The sequence below is a fragment of the Pseudorca crassidens genome, chromosome 13 (genome assembly GCF_039906515.1).
Source record: "Pseudorca crassidens isolate mPseCra1 chromosome 13, mPseCra1.hap1, whole genome shotgun sequence".
Lineage (NCBI taxonomy): Eukaryota > Metazoa > Chordata > Mammalia > Artiodactyla > Delphinidae > Pseudorca > Pseudorca crassidens.
Genome location: NC_090308.1, coordinates 13,753,778 through 13,774,239, shown reverse-complemented (window position 1 = coordinate 13,774,239; position 20,462 = coordinate 13,753,778). Strand labels below are relative to the sequence as shown.

Sequence of the window (20,462 nt, the reverse complement as noted above, 5' to 3'; positions counted from 1 at the left end):
AAAGACAAAGAAAAGCATTCAACCACTTATAAACAAAGGTTGAAAAGGAGAAAGAAGAATAGAAAGAACAGGACAAAAACAGAAAACAAAAAATAAGAATAAAAGTTCAAACATATCAATAATCACAATACATTTAAATGGACTAAACCTGCCCTTCAGAAGTCAGAGGTTTCCTGACTACATATGTTTAAAACCAACAAAATACAGCTAAATGTTCTTTATAAGAAACAAATTTAAAATATAAGGACCCAGAAAGGGTGAAATCAAAGGAAAATTAAAAGACATATGAGGCAAATAGTACCCAAAAATAGCTCTAGTCATCTAAAACAAAAATCACTATTAGGGAACGTTAAGGTCATCACACGATAGTAAAAAGGTTCAATTCACCTGGAATATACGACAAGTCTGAAGTTGTGGGCACTAAATAAAGAGTCTATCTGAAAAGTAGAATATAGGAGAAATGTAAGAGTGTCATAGGATATCTTCACCCATGACCTATGTTTAAATATTTTTTAAAATGATGTACTTGATAGGTTTTGGTTATTATTTTCATTTTCTTTTCTTTTCCTATGCTGCAATTTTCAGGTGTCTGCATTCAAATAATTCTTACAAAACCTGTTTGAAAACCTATGCCAGACTGTGCAAAGCAGGTATGTACATAAGAACGTATCATTCCCCAGCTGTCCCCTTTACGTGTCGCGTGCTCAGAGGCCAGACCGGCCACGTGCAGAGATGCAGCGTCCTGGCTGCAGCCTCACCTGGATGTGCAGCTGCTTGTCGTGCAGCGCTCTCTGCAGCTCCAGGAGGCTCTCCTTGAGGGTTCTCAGCTTCACCGACAGCTGCTCCGCCTCGTCCTTTGTGTGAGCCTTGCCCTCCAGCAGCAGGTTTTCATTGTGGACTGAGAGCTCCGATAAGGCCACCACCTTCTGTTCTATTTCCACCAGCATGTTCTGGAACAACAGAAATAAGGCTGAAATTCACAAACCCTGCCAGTCTCTGCAAAGACCGTGTCTCACAGCGAAACCCAACACTTTACTAGTCTTTCACCAAAAGATCATGCCTCCAGGTTTGTTTGTGTTTTTTTTAACCTAGTTTTCTTACAACCTTCAAGAATGGTACGTAGATTCTAAAACTTCTTCGAGCTTCCTAATTTTTCTCTTAAGATTAGGTATTACATAATGAAAAACATGGAAAGCACATTTTATACAGCCAACATAAGTAGAAAAGACCATTCCTTAGTGTTATGCCATTATTATGATTATTTTCCTATTTTAGTGTTAGACTGTTATGCTTGTGACTAATAATAGTAAAGACATCACATGATGAGCCCTTTTTGTGTCAATTTGAAGAGGACTCTCTCTTTCAAAACATTTTTCTTTGGGTTGACTTTTTTCCCAGATTGATGCTTTTGTTACTTGATTTTTATTATTTTTGTCTTTTATATAACATATTTTTAACCTCGCATTTCTGAAAGTTTTCCTAAGAATTTTACTTTCACTTTCTGTGGCAACTCTCTAGTGCTGCAAGGTTTTCTTCTTCTAAAATGGAGGCTAAATCCAGAAAAGAAGTGAAAATAGTCTCCCCTCTTCCAAAGTACGATTTAAAACAAAACCCAAAAAAGAAAAATAACTGAAATAATCAAGCAAAACAAACAACCATATTATTTTCTACAAAAACTGTTCTGTTTTTATATTCCTTAACTCTGAACTCTTTGAAATGCACTTTCTAATTTATACTCAATTAGACATTAATAAGAAAAGCTATTTTATTTCCCTGTACAAAATCAGAATTACTACCATCAACTTCTAGGACTGAAAGTATGATCCTAAAACCTAGAACTAAGTGGGAAAGTGAAATATTTCATGAAGTGGGGCTTAAAGGACGATTTCCTGAGGACTATGTTTGTGGAGCTAATATCATTCTGTGCAGGACTGTCTCTTCCATTAGGCACAGCTGACACAGTGCCGAGAGCCCATAACACTTCTGGGGACACAAGAAAATGTCTTAATTTTAGGTTCTTTTAAAATCAGGAAAAAAAAATGAAGATAATAACAATTAATATATAATGATACCACCCCAGGTTATATTAGTCTCTGTACCAAAGCAATTGTAAAATCAAATATAATTTTTAGTATTTTTACAGAGGAAGAGGCCCACGGAAGCAAAGTACCTAGGGCCCCCAAAGTCATAATGGAGCCCTAATTCCACGTGATAGCCACACTTATAATTATACAACTGGCTTAAATTAGGCTTGAATCAATTGACTGAGGAACTGCTGTGTACCTGTGTGATTCCACATGCTTTGAGTTTTAAAAAATACCATTTCAATACTTTGGAAAAGTCCTGAAATATATTATCTCAACCATGGACTTTATGCATAACTATAAAAATAGAGACATCCAAAAGGGAGAGATGGGAGTAATGACGAAACATAATTTTGAAATGCTAGTGCATGGGTAATTTCGAGTGCTAGAAGGGAATGCTAAAAATACATGTCTCTTCAGAAAAGGAGCTTCAGAAAAGATGATAGAAAGAATAGAAAATACTTGCACATGGCTCTCTACTCTCCACCATCAAGGCAGAGATGCTTCGAATACACATAAATAAGTTGTCCAAAGCATTTAAAAATCCAAATTATAATAACATGACAAAAAAATCTCAAATCATAAAAGGGATGACCAGAATGACATATGAAGTATTAAGAAAAGAAGCGGCATTCATAATTAATGGCTTGTGCCTATTTCCTCCGATTCCAAATGGGAGAAATATGAAGTTGTGCATATGGGTATCTAACCTTGCAGATCAGGCCGGGTTTTCTAGAGACTTGCTAGTTAGTTAAATGAAAGCACTTTTAAAACGTACTTCACCCGTGTGTAAAGTCTACTATGCTGATATCTTTGAAATCCTATGATTGGTACATGGGAGTTTATCATCTATTCTCTATGCTTATATGTGTGCTTGAAGGTTTCCATAATAAAGAGGCAAGAAAATAATCTTACAATAAAAACCTTGATGCCATTACCCCTTACCTTAATTTCTAGAGACCTCACATCGAGGAAGGAAATTCTCTCCTCCAGAAGACAACCTTCCCGTGTTCAATCTGTCTGCCTATAACTGACAATTTTGCCAAGTTTTCCACATAATATTTCTGAATTAGAACCAAAATTGCAACAGGCCACCTAGAGACAGCTCCTGTTGTGTTTATCCACAGTCCGATTCACTGATACTCATTCTTCTCGTTGGGTACTTACATTCCTCATTAGCCACCCAAATAGACACCGTAAGTGTTTTGGCATCTATAGTCTTTAAGAATGGTCCTTCAGGAAGCTGAAAATGTTCTGAAGAGTAGATACTCTTGGTAAAATTTTTCAAAAGATGAAGTCCAAGCCTGGATTTCATTTAAGCTTTAATAAGGTATTGTTTTTCTACTCTCTAAATGTATAAAGTATACGGGCTGTGAAAACTCATACAACCATACCAAGCTCTGTTACCATTATGTTTTCTGTAGTTAAAAAATGTGCCTTGCGATGCTGGCATATTCCCTCAAGAACATTTTTGTACCTGGCAGTCCACCAGCTGGGCCTCCATGTCCATGGGCTCCTTGGGTGACCCCAGCGCAACGTCCAGAGTGGCCTTAGTGCTCGAGAGCCAGTGGTCCAGCTCATCGGCTTCACAGCGATACCTCTGCAGGGCCTGCTCCTGTCTCTGTTCCTCCAGCTGATCATTGAACTTCTCCTGATGAATTAAGCAGAATGGAACCTAAATCACTCGAAGGTAAAATCATCAGGATTCAACACAGTACAGCAACGGTTCTCAGGCCTGAGTGCACATCAGAATCACCTGTGAAACTTAAAAAAAGAATGAAACAACCCATGTTTAGGCCACATCACAGACTAGTAAATGAGAATTTGGGAAGGTGAGCCTCAAGATTAGTATTTTATAAAAACTCCTACAATGATTCTTTTTTTTAAAATTAATTAATTAATTTATATTTTTGGCTGCACTGGGTCCACGTTGCTGTGCCTGGGCTTTCTCTAGTTGCAGCGAGCGGGGGCTACTCTTCGTTGTGGCTCACGGGCTTCTCATTGCGGTGGCTTCTCTTTGTTGTGGAGCACGGGCTCTAGGCACGCAGGCTTCAGTAGTTGTAGCACGCGGGCTCACTAGTTGTGGTTCGCGGGCTCTAGAGCGCAGGCTCAGTAGTTGTGGCACACGGGCTTAGTTGCTCCGTGGCATGTGGGATCTTCCTGGACCAGGGCTCGAACCCGCGTCCCCTGCATTGGCAGGTGGATTCTTAACCACTGCGCCACCAGGGAAGTCCCTAAAAACTCCTACAATGATTCTAATGTGTGCCTAGAGTTAAACGTTCTTAAATAATACATCTACAGGACGAGGCAGATAATATGAATGATAGAAACTGGTCAAGGATTAGAACAAAGCAATGGCGTAAGACAGTAGGTAACTTGACTTCAATGTCCGGGAAACTGTAGAGTAGTGGGGTCTATGGAAAACTGAAGAACATATCTGGTCCACCTAAAAGGGCAGCACCATGTAGTTTCAGGTAACTGATCCCCTACAGGAAAGGGTGGTCCAGTGTTATTAGTTTCTTGAGCAAAGGCAAAAAGTCAAAAATTTTGGTTAGATCTCTAAGGATGTTTTAATGATGGCAAATAATTCATTTTTTTAAAAAAATCCAGGCCAATCACTTTATTTCAGAATTCCATGACGGTTTCATAGAGTGACTGGGGACAGTATTAATGAATTAAGAAGTTAATCCTTAAGATACTCTAAGTACTTTACTTTAAAAATTATTTTATTAGTAATCTATTATTATGTTTTTAATTAAAATTTTTATTGAATTGTTTAAAAGAGAGATTAAATAGAGCAGACACATTGATTTAAAATTTCTCCAAAACCAGAAAATATATGAATACCTAGTCTGACTAATTTTATAACAGGTAAAACTAGAAACAGCCTACATACCCAACAATAGGGGGATGGTTAATTGAATTATGGTATAATCAGCAGCTAAATAAAATAAGTGTATATAATAAATGATTATTTGCCAGAGAAGCTGCTAGACCCTAGAGATACAAGGACACAGACACTTTAAATTATAGGATCAACAATATGAACATCGTATATGTTCAGGGCCAGGAATGATAAGAGAAAAACAACAACAAAGAAGGAAAATAACTTATTTTTAACACATCTGCTACCGTGACTAAAATTTACCTCTCTATTAAATAATATTAAAGTTAAGTAACATGAGAACCAGAACTGCAAGAATATTTTCATGAATTAATGTGCTTGAATTGGCTAACAGTGACTAAGGATTTATTCTTCACAGTACTGGTAACACTATTCATAAAAATGCTCTTATTTAAACACAGCACACTATCGTGCAAACCTTCTATAATTACTCCTCATAAGACTCCTGTCTACCAAGTATCAGCTTTCCACAGTCTCAGTTTTGCATGCTTGAAATGACTCAGAAAGGGGTGAAAAGACACATTCATGGCTCCACACTGACTCAGGGCTCTATTCACGAGACCCTCCTGGACACACAATACCAGCTTCTGCTGAGTGGGAAACAATAAACATGTCGATCACGTAAGTAGCCCAACATACTTGTCAGCATAACCCTAAGAGTTAATCTGGACCTGAGGGGCACCTTCAGAATGGCTTGTTACCTCCAAAAGCTGTCGTTTCCCTGATGCCTTCATCTTGATGGTGGACATTCGCTCTGCTAAGACAGCGAGCGTGGACTGCAAGGGCAGCTGCTCCGAAGGGTCGGACTCTGGGGGGTCAGACACCAGCTCCTCCGCGAGGGCTGACTGCAGCTCACTGATTTCCTCTTGAAGCATGAGAATCTCATCCATCAGTGCCTGCGGGGAAGACTGTGGAATCATACTCGTGTATGTATTTTTTCGCACTGAGGAATCGTGGCACTAGCTGAGTCCCATGTCGTTCGATACTAGTGAAGACACTTCATTTGGAAGCCGTTTAACCGACAAACAGGGGACCTACTAACCTAAGTTTCTAAATGACAGTACCAGACTGAATGTCAGGAAATTTCTGATTTTAAGACCATTTGTATTGGTAACTTAAATGAATTTGAACTAGTTAATTAATCTTTCTGGTTTTCAACAGGCACATCTGTAATCCGACGGGGGTATGCTCAATGATGTTTGAGTCTCCAATTCTATGTTGAAAATAAAATTCATCACTTTTTTCCTCAACATGATTCTTCCCACTCTAAACTTCCCTGAGTCTGAAACAGCACTGCATTTTAATCACAAACTCACATTATACGAGACAGGAAAAATTTGTCACCTGTTTCTATGCTGTTACCCTCTCCTTATTTTTCTCCTCTCCCCAACTCTAAAATTTGAAGTTTCTCAGGGCTAATTTCCAGGCCCGTTTTCTCTCTTCACAAGCTCTCCCAGGCGATGTCCATTGCCAAGGCTTTAAACCCTTCCTAATGTGGAACACTTAGTAGGAGAATAAAACTTGCCACCCCAAAATGTCTCTGGCATGCAGGTTATTTTGAGCTGAAAACAATCAAGTTCCAAAAGACTCAAGAAAAAACTCTGACCTTCCCTCTAACTACCTAAAGAATCTAGAAAGGGGACCTATTACAGGAATAGAGCTATCATCGAGATATCTGCAAAGAATAGGGCTGGGTGTGGTGAGGGAAACTCTTAAGAGATCAGAGTACACTCAGTGTCCCACTGTCTCTGAATGGCCCAATTAATATTTGTTTACCAAACATTTGCTTTTCCATCTTTATGTGAGTGGCCTTCCTCCTCTTTTAAGTCTCAAACCACTACCCCCAACATCCTCCTGTGTCTTTTGCTGAAGATAGTATTTAAGGCGAGAGTTTCAACCATTTCGGCAAGTTACTCAGTTTTCCTGGGTCTCTCCCACGTTTACATGTTATTAAACTTTTATTTGATTTTCTCTGGTTAATCTGTCTCATGTCAATTGAATTCTTAGACCAGCCAGAAGAACCTAGAAGAGTAGAGGAAAATTTCTGCCTCCCTGACACTTATAAAGGTATATCTCTAACCCAGATATCTGTCCTAAGTTTCAGGCTTGTATATTCAACTTACATATTTCACGGTGTCTCCATCTCATGTAAAAGGCCGCTTCCTCCTCTGCTGTCCCCATCTCAGTAAAAGGTAACACCCTTCTCATTGCTTAAGCTTGAGACCTAGGAGTCATTCACACCTTCTGTCACCATATCCAGCATCAAATCCAACTGCTTTCACCTCCAAAACGTATCTTGTATGTCTCTTCTGCTCCCACCTACGTCACGCAAACTCCTTATCTGAATCGCTCTCATGGTCTACATTCTTGTCTCTCCAAACCCCTCTTCACAGAGTAATTAGAGTGATCTTTTAAAAAGGTAAATCAGATCCTCTCAGTCCCCTGTTTTAAAATACTTAGTGGCTTCTGGCCTGTAAAATAAAATCCAAACTCCTTACTGTAGTCGTGCGGTCTCACCCCTGCCTGCCCCTTGTACCACACTCCCTTCTGGCTTACTACATTCCAGCCTTCTTCAGTTACTCCAGGACCCTCAGCACTTTCTGCCTCAGGGCCTTTGCACATGGTGTTCCCTCAAGCTCTGGAATGCTCTTCTTCCTCTCTGTGAGATGGTTCTCTTCATCCCTGGAGCCTCAGGTTAATTGTCACATCTTCAGAGAGGCCTTTCCTGACCGCTGACTCTAAAAAGAAATCTCTGTTGTTCTCTTTTACCAGCACCCTACTTCCTGCTTAACAGCTATCACAATTATACACTGTTGGTATTTCTCATTTTTTGTATTTTATGATTTGCTCTTTAGCTGGAATCTTGACAGGAGGAATTCTTTTTTGGGATTTGAATGACATGTTAGAAAAACAGGCCCTACCCCTACAGGAGGGGCAATCATGACTCCAAGTAAAGAATCATTGCTTTTATAGTTGCCAATATTTCACAGTTTCCAATATACCCCTACTTGCATAATTCCCACCTATTCCATAGGACTGTAGGCTGCGCTGTAAGCCCAGTGCCTCCTCAGAATGGGCTCTTAATAGATATAAAACAACAAAAATGCTCTTCTTTCCCTAATATCAGTTGTCATCCTGTCCAACTGCTGTTTAAGTAAACTATTATATTGAAATCATTATATACATCTAGAAAAGTGCAGACTATAAGTGTACAGTTCTATGAATTTTCACAAACCGCACATACCTGGGCTCCTGGCACCCAGATCAAGAAACAGAACATTCCCAGGACTCCGCAAGCCCCCTGGACTGCATCCCTTTCTTTCCAGAGATCACCATGGTGCTGGCTTGCAAATGTCATAGATCACTGCTGCCTGTTTTTGAGCTCTACAGAAATGGAATCATTCCTGATGTACTGTTCTGTGTCTGGCTTCTTTCACTCCCTCCAAGACTGTGACTGTTGCATGTAAAAAGAGCTGACCCTTTTTATCGCTGCATTGTATTCCACTGTCACCTGGTTTGTGGGTCTTGTCCATTTAAGCCTTTCTAGTAGGTTCATAGTGGTATCTCACTGCAGCTTTAATTTGCATTTCCCTGATGGTTAATTAGACTAAGCACTTTTCCCTATGCTTTTTTGGCCACCTGGAGATCGTCTTTTGTGACCGCCTGCTAAAAATCTTTAGCCCATTTTCTATTGGAGTCTTTCCTTTTCTTATTGATGCATGGACTTGTGTATATATTCAGGATAGGAATGGCTGTGTTTCTTTTAGTTCTGTGTATTGCAAATATCTGCTCCCATTTTGTGACGTGTCTGTCCCTGAACGGGTAGAAGTTTCCTTAATGATGTCTTTTGATAAAAAGAAGCTCTTCATTTTATTGTAGTCTAATATATCAGTATTTTGATTCACTGGAAAAGTTAGGGCCTTTGCTGTCCTATTTAAGAGATCTTTGCCTACCGTAATGTTATGAATATATTCTCACATGTTACCTTCTAGAAGAGTGCTATTCAAAGTGTGGTCCATTCAATGGCGTCATGAACTGGTTTGTCTCTAGTTCATGATAAGAGAAAGATATTGCAAGTAAACATTAAGAAATGTTATAGCAACTTGACGTTGACACAATATCCAACCAGTATTTTATTTTATTTTATTAAAATGTTGAGTTAGAAATTTAAAAATTAAAAAAAAAAAAGATTATACACTACAGATACTTTGAGAAGCACTGTTTCAAAACATTTTGTTTTTAATCTTCACATTTCGATCTACTATCCACCTAAACTTAATTACCGTGTCCAGGGTAAGTAGGGGTCAAAATTCTTTTTTTTTTCTTCTTATTGACCCTGTACTATTTAGTGAAAAGATGATTTTTCATCCACGGTTGTGCAGTACAGTTCTTGACATAAGCGCAGTGTCCTGTGGGTGGGAGGGTGCTTCTGGCTTCGCATTCTGCACCATTGACCCATTTGGCGTCTGTGCCAACACCAGAGTCTCATAACTGTTATAGCTTTATAAATCTCACTCTCTGAAAGGATTCACATCCTTCAATGTTATTCATCTTCCTCAAGGTTGTCTTGGCTATTCTTGACTCTTTCCATTTTCAATACATGTTTTTTAGTACATTTGCAATATGGTTTGGAATTATCTTATCAATCTCCACCAAAGAGCTTGCTGGGATATTGGAATGTAATTGTAACGAATGTACAGACCGTTATTGTTTGTTATACATTCAAAATGGTTTCGGTCCAGTAAAGTATTTTCTCCTACTTTATAATCGTTTTTGGTACTTGATTGCCAAAAATATAAAATTCATATTAGGTGGCCTGTTTTGAGGGCTTCTCCATAACTAGACTGACCTTATTGTATCTTGTTTTTGCACTGATTCTCTGTATAAACAAGAAGAGCCCCTCACTACTTCACACCACGTTCATTCTCATTCCTTCTCTGTGTCTTTCCTCACACATTTACATTTATAGTGTCTCCCATCCTCTCCTCCTACCATTCCAAATTTTCAAAATCCATGTCTCCCAAAAGACCTGTTAGAGTCTCCTTGATCTTCCCACCACTGTAACCCATAATCACATTGCTGGGTTTTGTATAATATGTTGGTAATTCATCTACCCCTAAATCATATGTTAAAGAATAAGTGTCTATTTCAGCTGTGCACATAGTAGGTGCTCAACACATCTAGTTGAATTCATTCTAATTCATAATAGACAAAACAGTTATCTACGGGCTTCCCTGGTGGTGCAGTGGTTGAGAGTCCGCCTGCCGATGCAGGGGACGCGGGTTCGTGCCCCGGTCCGGGAAGATCCCACATGCCGCGGAGCGGCTGGGCCCGTGAGCCATGGCCGCTGAGCCTGCGCGTCCGGAGCCTGTGCTCCGCAACGGGAGAGGCCACAACAGTGAGAGGCCCGCATACCGCAAAAAAAACCAAAAACAAAACAAAAAAAACCCAGTTATCTTAATCATGAAGCAACCAGGAAAAAAAATCTTCCTCATTCATTTAATCTCAGTGGATTTGACCAACCAGGCATACAGTGAAGTGAACAACTTCCATTTCAGACTCGCAATGTCTAAAACAGCTCTCTGAATGTTCTTCAGTAAGTGATGATGGAATTAGGAATCCTACAACTGTTAGTTTCCATTCTGTTAGAGTCAAGCCTCCCTATTCACGCTTCAGTTTACTCTCAGGGGAGAGTGGATATTTTTGGAAGGTTGCTATAGTTTGTAACTTCAAGATCCAGCAGCCAAACTTACTGGGGGATGGGGTTTTCTTTTGCAGTGATGTAAATGTTTTGAAACCAGATTGGGAGGGTAATTGTACGACATTGTGAAAGTACTAAAAGCCACTGAACTGTACACTTTAAAATGGTTAATTTCATGGGATGCGAATTTCACTTCCATCTAAAAAAACAAAAGGATCCAGCAGTTAACTATGTCTTCGCCCAATAACTGTGTCAGCTGGTGGCCAGATGTTTCCCTCCAACATCTGCCTCAAAACTAAGGAGAGGAGATGCAATGTTGTTCCTCTTTGCGTTTCCGACTTGTGTTTACAAGGAGGGCATGTGTATGACCAGTTTGTGGTTTAGAGAGGTTCCTTGAGCTTTTCTAAAATGACTCACTCTGGGGAGAACATGGAGCTCATGTCTGGTTCAACACCCAAGGTGAACATGAATTTCATTGTGACTTTCAGAACTATCTACATCAGAGTTCATCTCAAACTTTGAGCTGTTATTTATATTAAAGAAACAGAACCGAAATAACCTCAGAGCTCTGCCTACTAACCATCACTGAGTTGGTGTGGCAAAGACAACACATGCCCAGGAAGCATTAGCTGCCCGTGATAATGAAGGTCCCCATCAGAGGGCTCACCACCCAGAACAGCAGCCACAAGTCAGCTTATGAACTGCATTGATGTCTTAAAATTAAACTTCTGGTTCAATTTAAAGAGGGTAACAGGAAAGGCACAGCACTCCACCCCAATTCAGCAGCTTTAGACAAGTGTTCGGAGGAAAAATGCAGGAATTAGAGTAGCTCTCTAACGAAACATTAGTACTTCCAAGAGAGTGTTAGGAAAAAATTAGCAATTGAAGTATTTTTTATTAATTTTTAGAAAATACTAAAAGCATACTGGACTTTCTCACCCACATTACACTGGAATTTAGAAAGAGTAGTTCTATCGTATTGCTTGAAATTTTTAAAGTATCATTCCAGAAGCCAAGAACCAATTTAGATATTGTGATACCGTTAGTCTTCCATGTGGGCAGCGCTGTCCCAGAATTCATAGAATTTAGGTACAGACAGCAAAAGTAGGTCAGATGGAAAATGTTAGATTTGTGATGATACAAGAAATTATACATTATTTATATTTCTTTCCTTCTCATTAGAGCATTAATATAATTGTTAAAAGCTCCAATGATGGGTAATCATTGAATTAGCTATACCCCCTCATTGCTATAATTGTTAGCACTACCACTCTCAATTTAGAATGGGACAAAAGTCATGTGCTTGGGCTTAATTACAAGAAAAGTCACAGGTTCATTTCTAATTCATAATAGTTAGCTTTAATGTGCAATTTTGAGTTTTCTCCATTACATCCCTTGAATAAAATAATACTTTTGCTCTACATTCAGTTTGTGTTTTCATACTAATACCTGAGAGGCAGGGTGATGCTGGTAATTGGGAGCTAATTTGCATTTTAATTAGGAACTCTGGAAGGTCAAGGCAGACCGCCAGGATCCTGCTTTCATACAGGTCCTAAATCCTGTGGGACCTGCTGAAGGCTCTTTGGGAGCTGTGGTCTGTCACCTGGGACACAAGAATGATCAGCCTTGAACAAAAGCAGAGGTGACTGGAAAGTACCCGAAAGTACCCAAAAGCAGAGAGAGTCAAATTCTGTAAACCCTCTCCTGGAATGCTGGCTTCTGATAATCTAAGTCTGTGACACTCAAATTCACTTTAATCCAGCCTTTGGATAATTTATGCCAAATCCTTTTTGGTTGCTTAAAAGAAGCTGTAGTCAAATGTATGGAAGTTCTCCTGCCCTTCCAGGTACAGTGAAGAGTTGGGGAGGGTGTTAGTCAGACAGAGCCCCAGGAGGCCCCTTCAGGTGACAGTGAGGTGGCTGTTGACAGTTAGAAAACTGGAGTACCAGTTAGAGAGGACTGTGGAGCTGCGGGGACACTGCATGGTAGTAGAGACCTAAGTCCCTGACTGTCCTCGTGATTGTCTTAATCCAAGTAAACAAAGGTTAATTTTAACTTTATATTTTCACTGCACCCTCCCCAAACCAGATGGACTATGGGTGACTTTAGGATAGCAGAAAGACCCACAGAAGGTCGTTTTCCCAAAATAAGGCCTATAAATGGATGCTATACACTCTGATTTCTATCTTAAGCAGTTACAAGAGTGTCAGGAACCTGAAACCACTGTTTCTCAACATGCTGTCTCTAGATGAAATATTCTCATTTTTGTGTTATACTGCAAGGTCCTTTATTGTAAAATAGTACAATTTTACCTTAGACTACACATCCGAACAAGCAATGTATTCCAAGGTTATCCTGGGTTCCAAAACTACAGGGATGTTAAGTAGAAGAAAGATAAAGTACAGAGTTCCGCTCTTAACGCTGGTAAATTACCCAGTATTTGATAACTACGTAATTGCATCATGCTTTCATAGCTCTTCATCTTTCTTTCTTTTCCTCTGCCTTTGATAGGGTTGTCACATGCCCCTGAGTCCTGGCCGCAGCAGCGTTTTCCTGTACCACGGTGGCTGAATATGTAGGTGACTGCACGCCTCAGCACCCAGGCCCAGTTACACCTGATTACGCGTTAAGAGTTCACCCGATAATGTTGCTAAAGCAGTAACCAGATGTAAGCTATGCACTTTCTTAGCGTGCATTTTAAGTTGATGCATTTTTAACAATATCTGTCTGAGTTAGGTGAACGTAATCATCTCTGTTTCTCACCTAACGCTGAAGCACTGTCCAGTGTCCCTTCTAAAAAATGATTCAAGTCTGGGAAAACCACAAGATTACAACTTGGAATCCCTTATTCTTCAGCTGCTTCTTGGCCTACTGGAGTCTGAGAGTTATTCTCTTCCGTGGTAACGGGGAGGTGCTGGGCACACACTGGCTAAGTTTCTTCAAACAACAATACCCCGAGAAGGCAGACGTGGGGTACACTTGATTCTTACAACAATGGTTCAAAACGAAATAAAAATAATGTGGCAACTATAAGGAAATGCAGTTTGTGTAATAAAAGTTAGAAAGCAACGTCAAGGTCTCAATAGCCTTCTTTCCCTCTCGTAGACCCTCCCTGAAGCAGTGATGGAAACAACCACCACTTAGCTTGGGATCTTGTTTACTCTGTAACAAGTGATACAGTAAAAAACGTGTCAGCCTGCTGCCTTATACACACGCTTGGCCAGCCGGTCGTCAGTAAGAGTGCACCTATGTGATCATGCAGGAAGCTGAAGTCATCGCTATTCTTACCTGGTGTTCGGCCATCTGGCTCTCGGTACTCCTGCCGTGCTCCGGACTTTCACTGAGTTTCATCTCGATGGCCTCCATTTTCGTGGAGACGGACTGGAGGCAGTCCTGGTACTTCTGTTGGCGTTCCAACGCTTCGTACAGTGTGCGCTGCTTTTCGCTGATCTAAAGAAGAAAAAGGATATTACCAAATACTCCCCAGCCCCTTATCTTCTAGATTATGACATTTCTTTCCTCACCGCTTTACCTCTGTGACCCAACAAAGGGTGTTCAACTGTATATGGGATGTGTACACATTATGCATGTATTTCATAAGACAATCGCTAAGGTAATCAGTGTTTGGTGGGCTAAACAATTCCACATTTCGAAGACTTACCACATTCTTTAAGGTTTCCCAAGAGCGTTGTAAATCATCCAGTTTAGCAGTAGCAGACGGCTCCAGACCTGGTTCACAGAGCTCTTGGGGTGGCAGAGTGCTGGGGGGAATCCTGGAGGCATCCGTCTGCAACGACTCAGCAGACAAGGCTTGGTAATAAGCGATGTCCTATGGGTGCAAAGCACGGCGTTGGATGCAAGAGGAAAACAAGGTTTACGTCAGGACACTCTGGGTACTGCTTGTCATGTGGAGGAAAGGTTTAGGATTCACACCCATCCCCCAGGGCTACCAACTATCAAAGTTAGTAAACTCCTGTAACAAGAAGGTCATATCAAAGCACCCTGTAGTTGCTTTAGAATTTTTTAGAATTGGTAAAAAAAATTTACCAATATTTCAAGTTGCCAAAACTCATTCCTATTTTATATCTGGTAAAATGGAAATATTGGGTTGGCCAAAAAGTTCGTTCCGGTTGTTCCACAACGTGGAATACGTGTTTAAGTGCTATACATATTTAAAGACTGATTCACCAGCAAAAAAGGAGAATCTAAATGATCTACTTCCTAAAATGCTGCTTAATGTGTTGATCAAAGTTTTGAATAATTTTTTAAAACCCTTGATTTAAATATATTTAAGTCTATAGAAAGTCTTTTTTCAGATATAGCCAGATCTTTAATATTTGTGAGTTCATTATTCATTAATTAATTTAAATTTGTTAATATTAATAAGGGAAAATGTAATGGGGAGGTTAAAACTACTCTAAGAAACAAATAATAGAGAGGTTTACTCCTATTCGATTCCTGGAAGTACACAAGAAATAAAGTGAATACTGAAGAATGAAGCTTTTGAATTTTCTTATTTCTTGGATAATAAATAATATTACATATTTTATTAGTATTGATAATGGCATTACTATCTCAAGATACATAATTCATGTGTTTTTAATTGTTTTTATGGTTGTTTTATGGTTGTTTAATTGTTTTTATGTTTTAATTTATGGTTGTTCATCTGTATATTTATAGAAACTGAACTGGGACGTAATGTTTATATTCTGGAAATTGCTATAATAAAGTTCACTACTTTTGCAGTTGCACTGTTTAAGATCAAAAAACTGAGACTTATTGATGATAATGTCTTGGTAAAAAGTATTGACGAGAGGGGCTTCCCTGGTGGTGCAGTGGTTGAGAGGCCGCCTGCTGATGCAGGGGAAGCGGGTTCGTGCCCCGGTCGGGAAGATCCCACATGCCGCGGAGCAGCTGGGCCCGTGAGCCATGGCCGCTGAGCCTGCGCGTCCGGAGCCTGTGCTCCGCAGCGGGAGAGGCCACAACAGTGAGAGGCCCGCGTACCGCAAAAAAAAAAAAGTATTGATGAAAGCCCCAGACACCTGGGAAACCAAGGCAACAGCAGGAAGTAGCCTGGTGTCTTGGGAGTCTGTACCAGGGCAGGAGCAGGGTGGTGGAATACAACAGAATGAGTTCAGACAGGAGTCTGCCACTGGAGGCGTCAGGACATCTGAGACCCCAGGTGAAATTCTCCTCCCAAGCAGCTACAGAATTGGAGCAAGTCACTCACATCTCATGCATGGGTTCCCTCATCTGCATAACACTGGGTGGTTTTGCGATTAACTACAGTGATGTTTGAGTGGCCATGAGACCTTCTACCCATTTTGTTGCTGTTGCTGAGGCTTCTAGGTAAGTCCCAGCATTTATTGATGACGTTGAAGCATGGAGACTGGTTCCTTTTCATTCCTAACCCTGTCACTCATCTTGAGTAGATTATCTTGGTATTTTCAAGTCCTTGACAGGCTTATATCCATTCATCCTCACCCACTTCCACTCCTTGAACATGATAGGCTGTCATCACTGAATGGTTTCACCCCAAGTGTATTTCTGACTGTGTTTAAGTTATGTAAACCCTTCTCTTGCCAACTGCTGTGTTTCCTTTGCCCCCTGAACCTCTGCTTCAGCCACTTGGAAAACCCCACCCATGACTCAATGCAACTTTTCTTTCCAGTATGCACACACACGCTCAAAGCCCTTGAGGAGATACTCCTGCAAGTTCTCAAATTTTCAAGGCTGTCTATATTCAGACTCACCTCTTGATTAAACAGGACCCTCCTACCGACTCCCACAACCTCATCCACCTTCGCTCTTGCAAGGGTCTTGGTCCATTAATACCTACTCCCTCTTCATTGTCTTTTTCCTCAGCATGTAAATAAAGCCAAATTTTTTCCATCTGAAAACACCTACACACTCTTTTCTGATTTTTTTCTTGCAGGATATCACATATTGGAAAGTTCTACAGATCAATATGTGATGGCTCATCATACACAAATACATTCGGAATCATCATTTCTTCCCTCTCCCTTTGGCTCCATAATCCAGTTTCTGAAAATGGTAGTTTACACTTAATATGTTCACTTTCTCACCCTCAGTCCACTTCTAAGTAGCCAACTGGGCTTCGAATCTAGCGACTCCACTGAAAATGCTCTGGCCACAGTCAGCAGTGGCTGTTTCCCATGATATAAAATGATTATTTTTCAGATCTTCTCTTGCTTGGTCTCTCACTAGCATTCAATACCACTGACCATCCCTTTTTGGAAACACTTTCCTTTTCACCTCTGTTCTCCTCCCAGCTCTCTAGTCATTCAATTTTTCTCTTTTGTAGTTTGTTTTTTGTCCTTATTCTTAAATATTGCTGTATTTTTAAGCTCCAGACTCACATATCCTGTTGTACAAGTTTATCCCACAGGTCTCTTCAAACTCAATACTTTAAAAAAACAACAACAACAACAAAACCGACATCTAGGATGAGAAATGGATTTAGGAAAAATGAGGAAGTATTATCCATCTTTCAGTGAATGGAACTTCTCATCACCTTGCTTGGGATTTATTCTCTATTTCTTCTTTCCCTTACCACCCCTGCTTATGTAAGGATGAAGGTCTATACCCTTGCCAAAACACTGGTTCAATCTCACGTTACACCAACAACTTCCTAATTCTCAGGTTGCAAGCTGGCAGCCTGCAGGTTGCCTCTAGCCTGCATACATTTAGCTTGGTTTATACAGTGTTTTAAATTGTGTAAAATTTCTCTTCATCCAGAGAGGGAGCTTTTGTAAGAATCCCGATTCATGGCTTCTCTTGCAAACCAGAAGGTAGGTAAGACAGGACTCTGCGTCCAAACAGCTACAGTAATTCTAACGGAGGAGAGGCTGCCTCGTTCATGTGGGGAGGTGCTGTCCAGGTGCGCTGTTTCTCTCATTTACATCACCAGTCTGGACCAGACATCAGAGTGTGCAACTTCTGTCCCTCACTAGCTTCCTGGGCTCTGGATTTGTCTCCTGTCCACACTGATCCAGAATGACCTGTTCTAAAAGTCACTTCCGGGCAGAGCTTCTCGTTAAATTCCTTCAGTGGTTAAGGATTAGCTTCTGGACAAAGTTCAAACTCCTCTGTGTGGCATTCAAGGTCCATCAGGGTGTGTTTCCTGTAACCTTCTCAGTTTCATTTCTCCTCCCACCTCCTCCTCCAAATCTATGTTTCTCCAATCATACTGATATTACTTACAGTTGCCTTGATGGGCCATTTTCCTTCCTGCTGACTGAAAAACTTCCTACATGTACTTCCTTCTGCCTAGAAAACTTCACATCACTCTAGTGCACTCCAACTGTACCTACCTTCCCCTGCTTTAAAACAAAAGGGGGACATCCTTCACCCACTGAACTCCAGCCTTGTTTAGGTACGTACTCTGTGTCCTTCCTTAACACTGTGCTTCCCACTTTCACAGCACTTGTCCCACTCCATGGTCATCATTTGCCTGCTCTCACACAGACTATGAGTGCCTTAAAATCTGTGGAAGTGTCTTTGATCCTGAGCGTATCATGGAGTATTTGGCAAATCACAGGCAAGTATATACATTCATAAAAAATGGTATATGTAAAAGCAGTTTTGTAAACTCTATTGTTTTGTATACATGGAAGGTAGTACCATTACTGTCTACGAGGAAAAGCAAAACGTCCTTTAATGTAAAAAATTTAAATTAAATACTCTATAATAAATAAAGGTTCCCCAAAAGAATAAAATAAATTTGTCACAAAAAAATCTGTTTTCTGGCGTGTGTGTGTGTGTGTGTGTGTGTGTGTTTGTGTGTCTCAGGTCTATTAGACAGGAAAGACAACCCTTGGTTTCCTAAAATAATTTGAAAATATATCACCTTTTGTAGATTAATAATTTGCACCTATTTGAGGAATACATAGAGTCAATAAAATAAATCAATCAGTCCTATAAGTAACTACTAAATAAGGGCAATATTTGGCATAGTGAAGCATCACCCTTAGAAATATGTCTCTTGTTGGTTATGTGTCTATGTTACGGGAGTTATTATCCATCAGATTCCTAAGGAATTAAATTTGGAAAACCACCGCTACAATTTGATTCGCATTTTCCAGTCTAAAATGTACTTTCAAAATTAACCCCACATTTAACTTTCACCATTTTGTGAATTAAGTAGCATTGCTTCCCATTACAAATGAGGGACTTTCTGGGTACATTCAGCTTAGAGGAAGAGCTGGGACCCATTCTGAGCTTTTTAACCCGGAACCGGGGGTTCTACCCATTACACTACCACTCTTTTCAAACTTCTACTGCCCTCAGCTCTTCCGAGGAGAAGCCCAAGCCTTGGCTGGCTTTCAATAAGATCAAGAAGCCTGCAGCAAGTTCTGTGGCTGCCTCGTTATTTCTACCCTCAAGTAAACTAAACTGTTATCACATTTCAGCTAATAACTACTGTCAGAGAGAGAACACACTGACTGCAGGGGATCAGTTAGTTATATAACGCAGATCTACTTACAGAAGCGGCAAGCACACAGCCTTATTTTAACAGCTGCGACTTTATAAAGCCGTTATATTTGGCCGCTCCTTGAAACAGCTGTGCACATTCTGTACAGTGTTTTGAGTCTGCAAACTGGAACTTATGGGAATTCTAAATGTTCTCAGTTTCAAGAGAAAATTTTGTAGATCCAGGCATCACTGGCCATGTTGCAGCATTTGTTCATTTTCCCCTGTCTTACATCACTGGACAACATAACATGTGGCTGGAACGATGGGATCGATTTGTCTAACACCAACCATTATATTTTTGCTTTCCAACAGCTTCCTGAGAGTATAGCTGCCTGACATGAACTAAATGAAGATTTTTTCCCCCTAATTTGCAGTTCCATATGTAAGTATGTTAGGTTAATAATGTGATTTAAATCGATGTTGATATGGGCAGAGTGTCAAGACGGGATTAAGACAAAGCACAATTTTGTTCATAATTTTGGGATCTGATTGAGCTGGACAGTTAAAGTCATCATAATAAAAATGTTTGCATATTTTACCATTTACAGAATACTTTCACATGTACCTGGAAAGACACTTCACAAGATGCAGCACTGAGACTTATAATTTTAGGAAAGGGATACTCTTCCCAAGTGTTAGTCCAAAGGTCCGTGTTCATTGTTCAATTTGAAAATGTTAAGAACATTAAGCACATTATATAGGATACATTTTTCTTACACAATAAAAAGCTGACTCTAGCCATATTTCTATGATTCTAACGACAATCTGTGACCACAGGGAAGAACACATCATCAAAGAATGAGTAATTCATATTTTAAAATCAGAATTTGGAGAACTGTTTTCCAAATGCTCCAGAACACTGTGAACTTTTTTTTTTTTTAATTTCCTCTCATCACTTTTGTTATTATTCATCTTATGGCCACTTTTTCTCTAGATTACAAGGTGCTTGAGGGCAAGGGCCACTGCTGTCTCCGCCTTTGTTACACCTCTGGGACCCAGCACAAGGCGTTATGCCCAGCAGGTGCTCGCAATGTATCTGATGAATGATGAATTGATATGTTCCCTAAAGCTACACAGATTTTTACCAAGAGAATTGTTTGTTTGTTTGTTTTTTTGGCCGTGCCACACAGCTTGCAGGATCTTAGTTGCCTGACCAGGGAATTCCCTCCAAGAGGACTGTCTTATCTAAAGGTGTCTTTGTTTCATTTTCCCCTTTTGGGGGGAGGTAGGTTCTTTTTATCACAGAAATCCTATTTTGAATGCTTTTGCTTTAAAA

The 20,462-nt window shown here is 40.1% G+C and overlaps 1 protein-coding gene across 2 annotated transcripts in view; it reads right to left on the bottom strand.

The window, feature by feature from the left end:
* SYNE1 (spectrin repeat containing nuclear envelope protein 1) overlaps window positions 1–20,462 on the bottom strand; it is a 456,348-nt gene that overhangs the window by 149,327 nt on the left and 286,559 nt on the right. The window contains exons 93-97 of one of the 2 annotated variants that reach the window (XM_067701747.1): window positions 14,352–14,519; window positions 13,979–14,140; window positions 5,691–5,885; window positions 3,562–3,735; window positions 759–950 (exon numbers count right to left, since the gene is read on the bottom strand). In XM_067701747.1, the coding sequence (XP_067557848.1) occupies window positions 759–950; window positions 3,562–3,735; window positions 5,691–5,885; window positions 13,979–14,140; window positions 14,352–14,519 (891 nt within the window). Of the gene's footprint in view, window positions 1–758; window positions 951–3,561; window positions 3,736–5,690; window positions 5,898–13,978; window positions 14,141–14,351; window positions 14,520–20,462 lie in introns of both variants that reach the window. The other variant, XM_067701745.1, reaches the window with a different exon arrangement.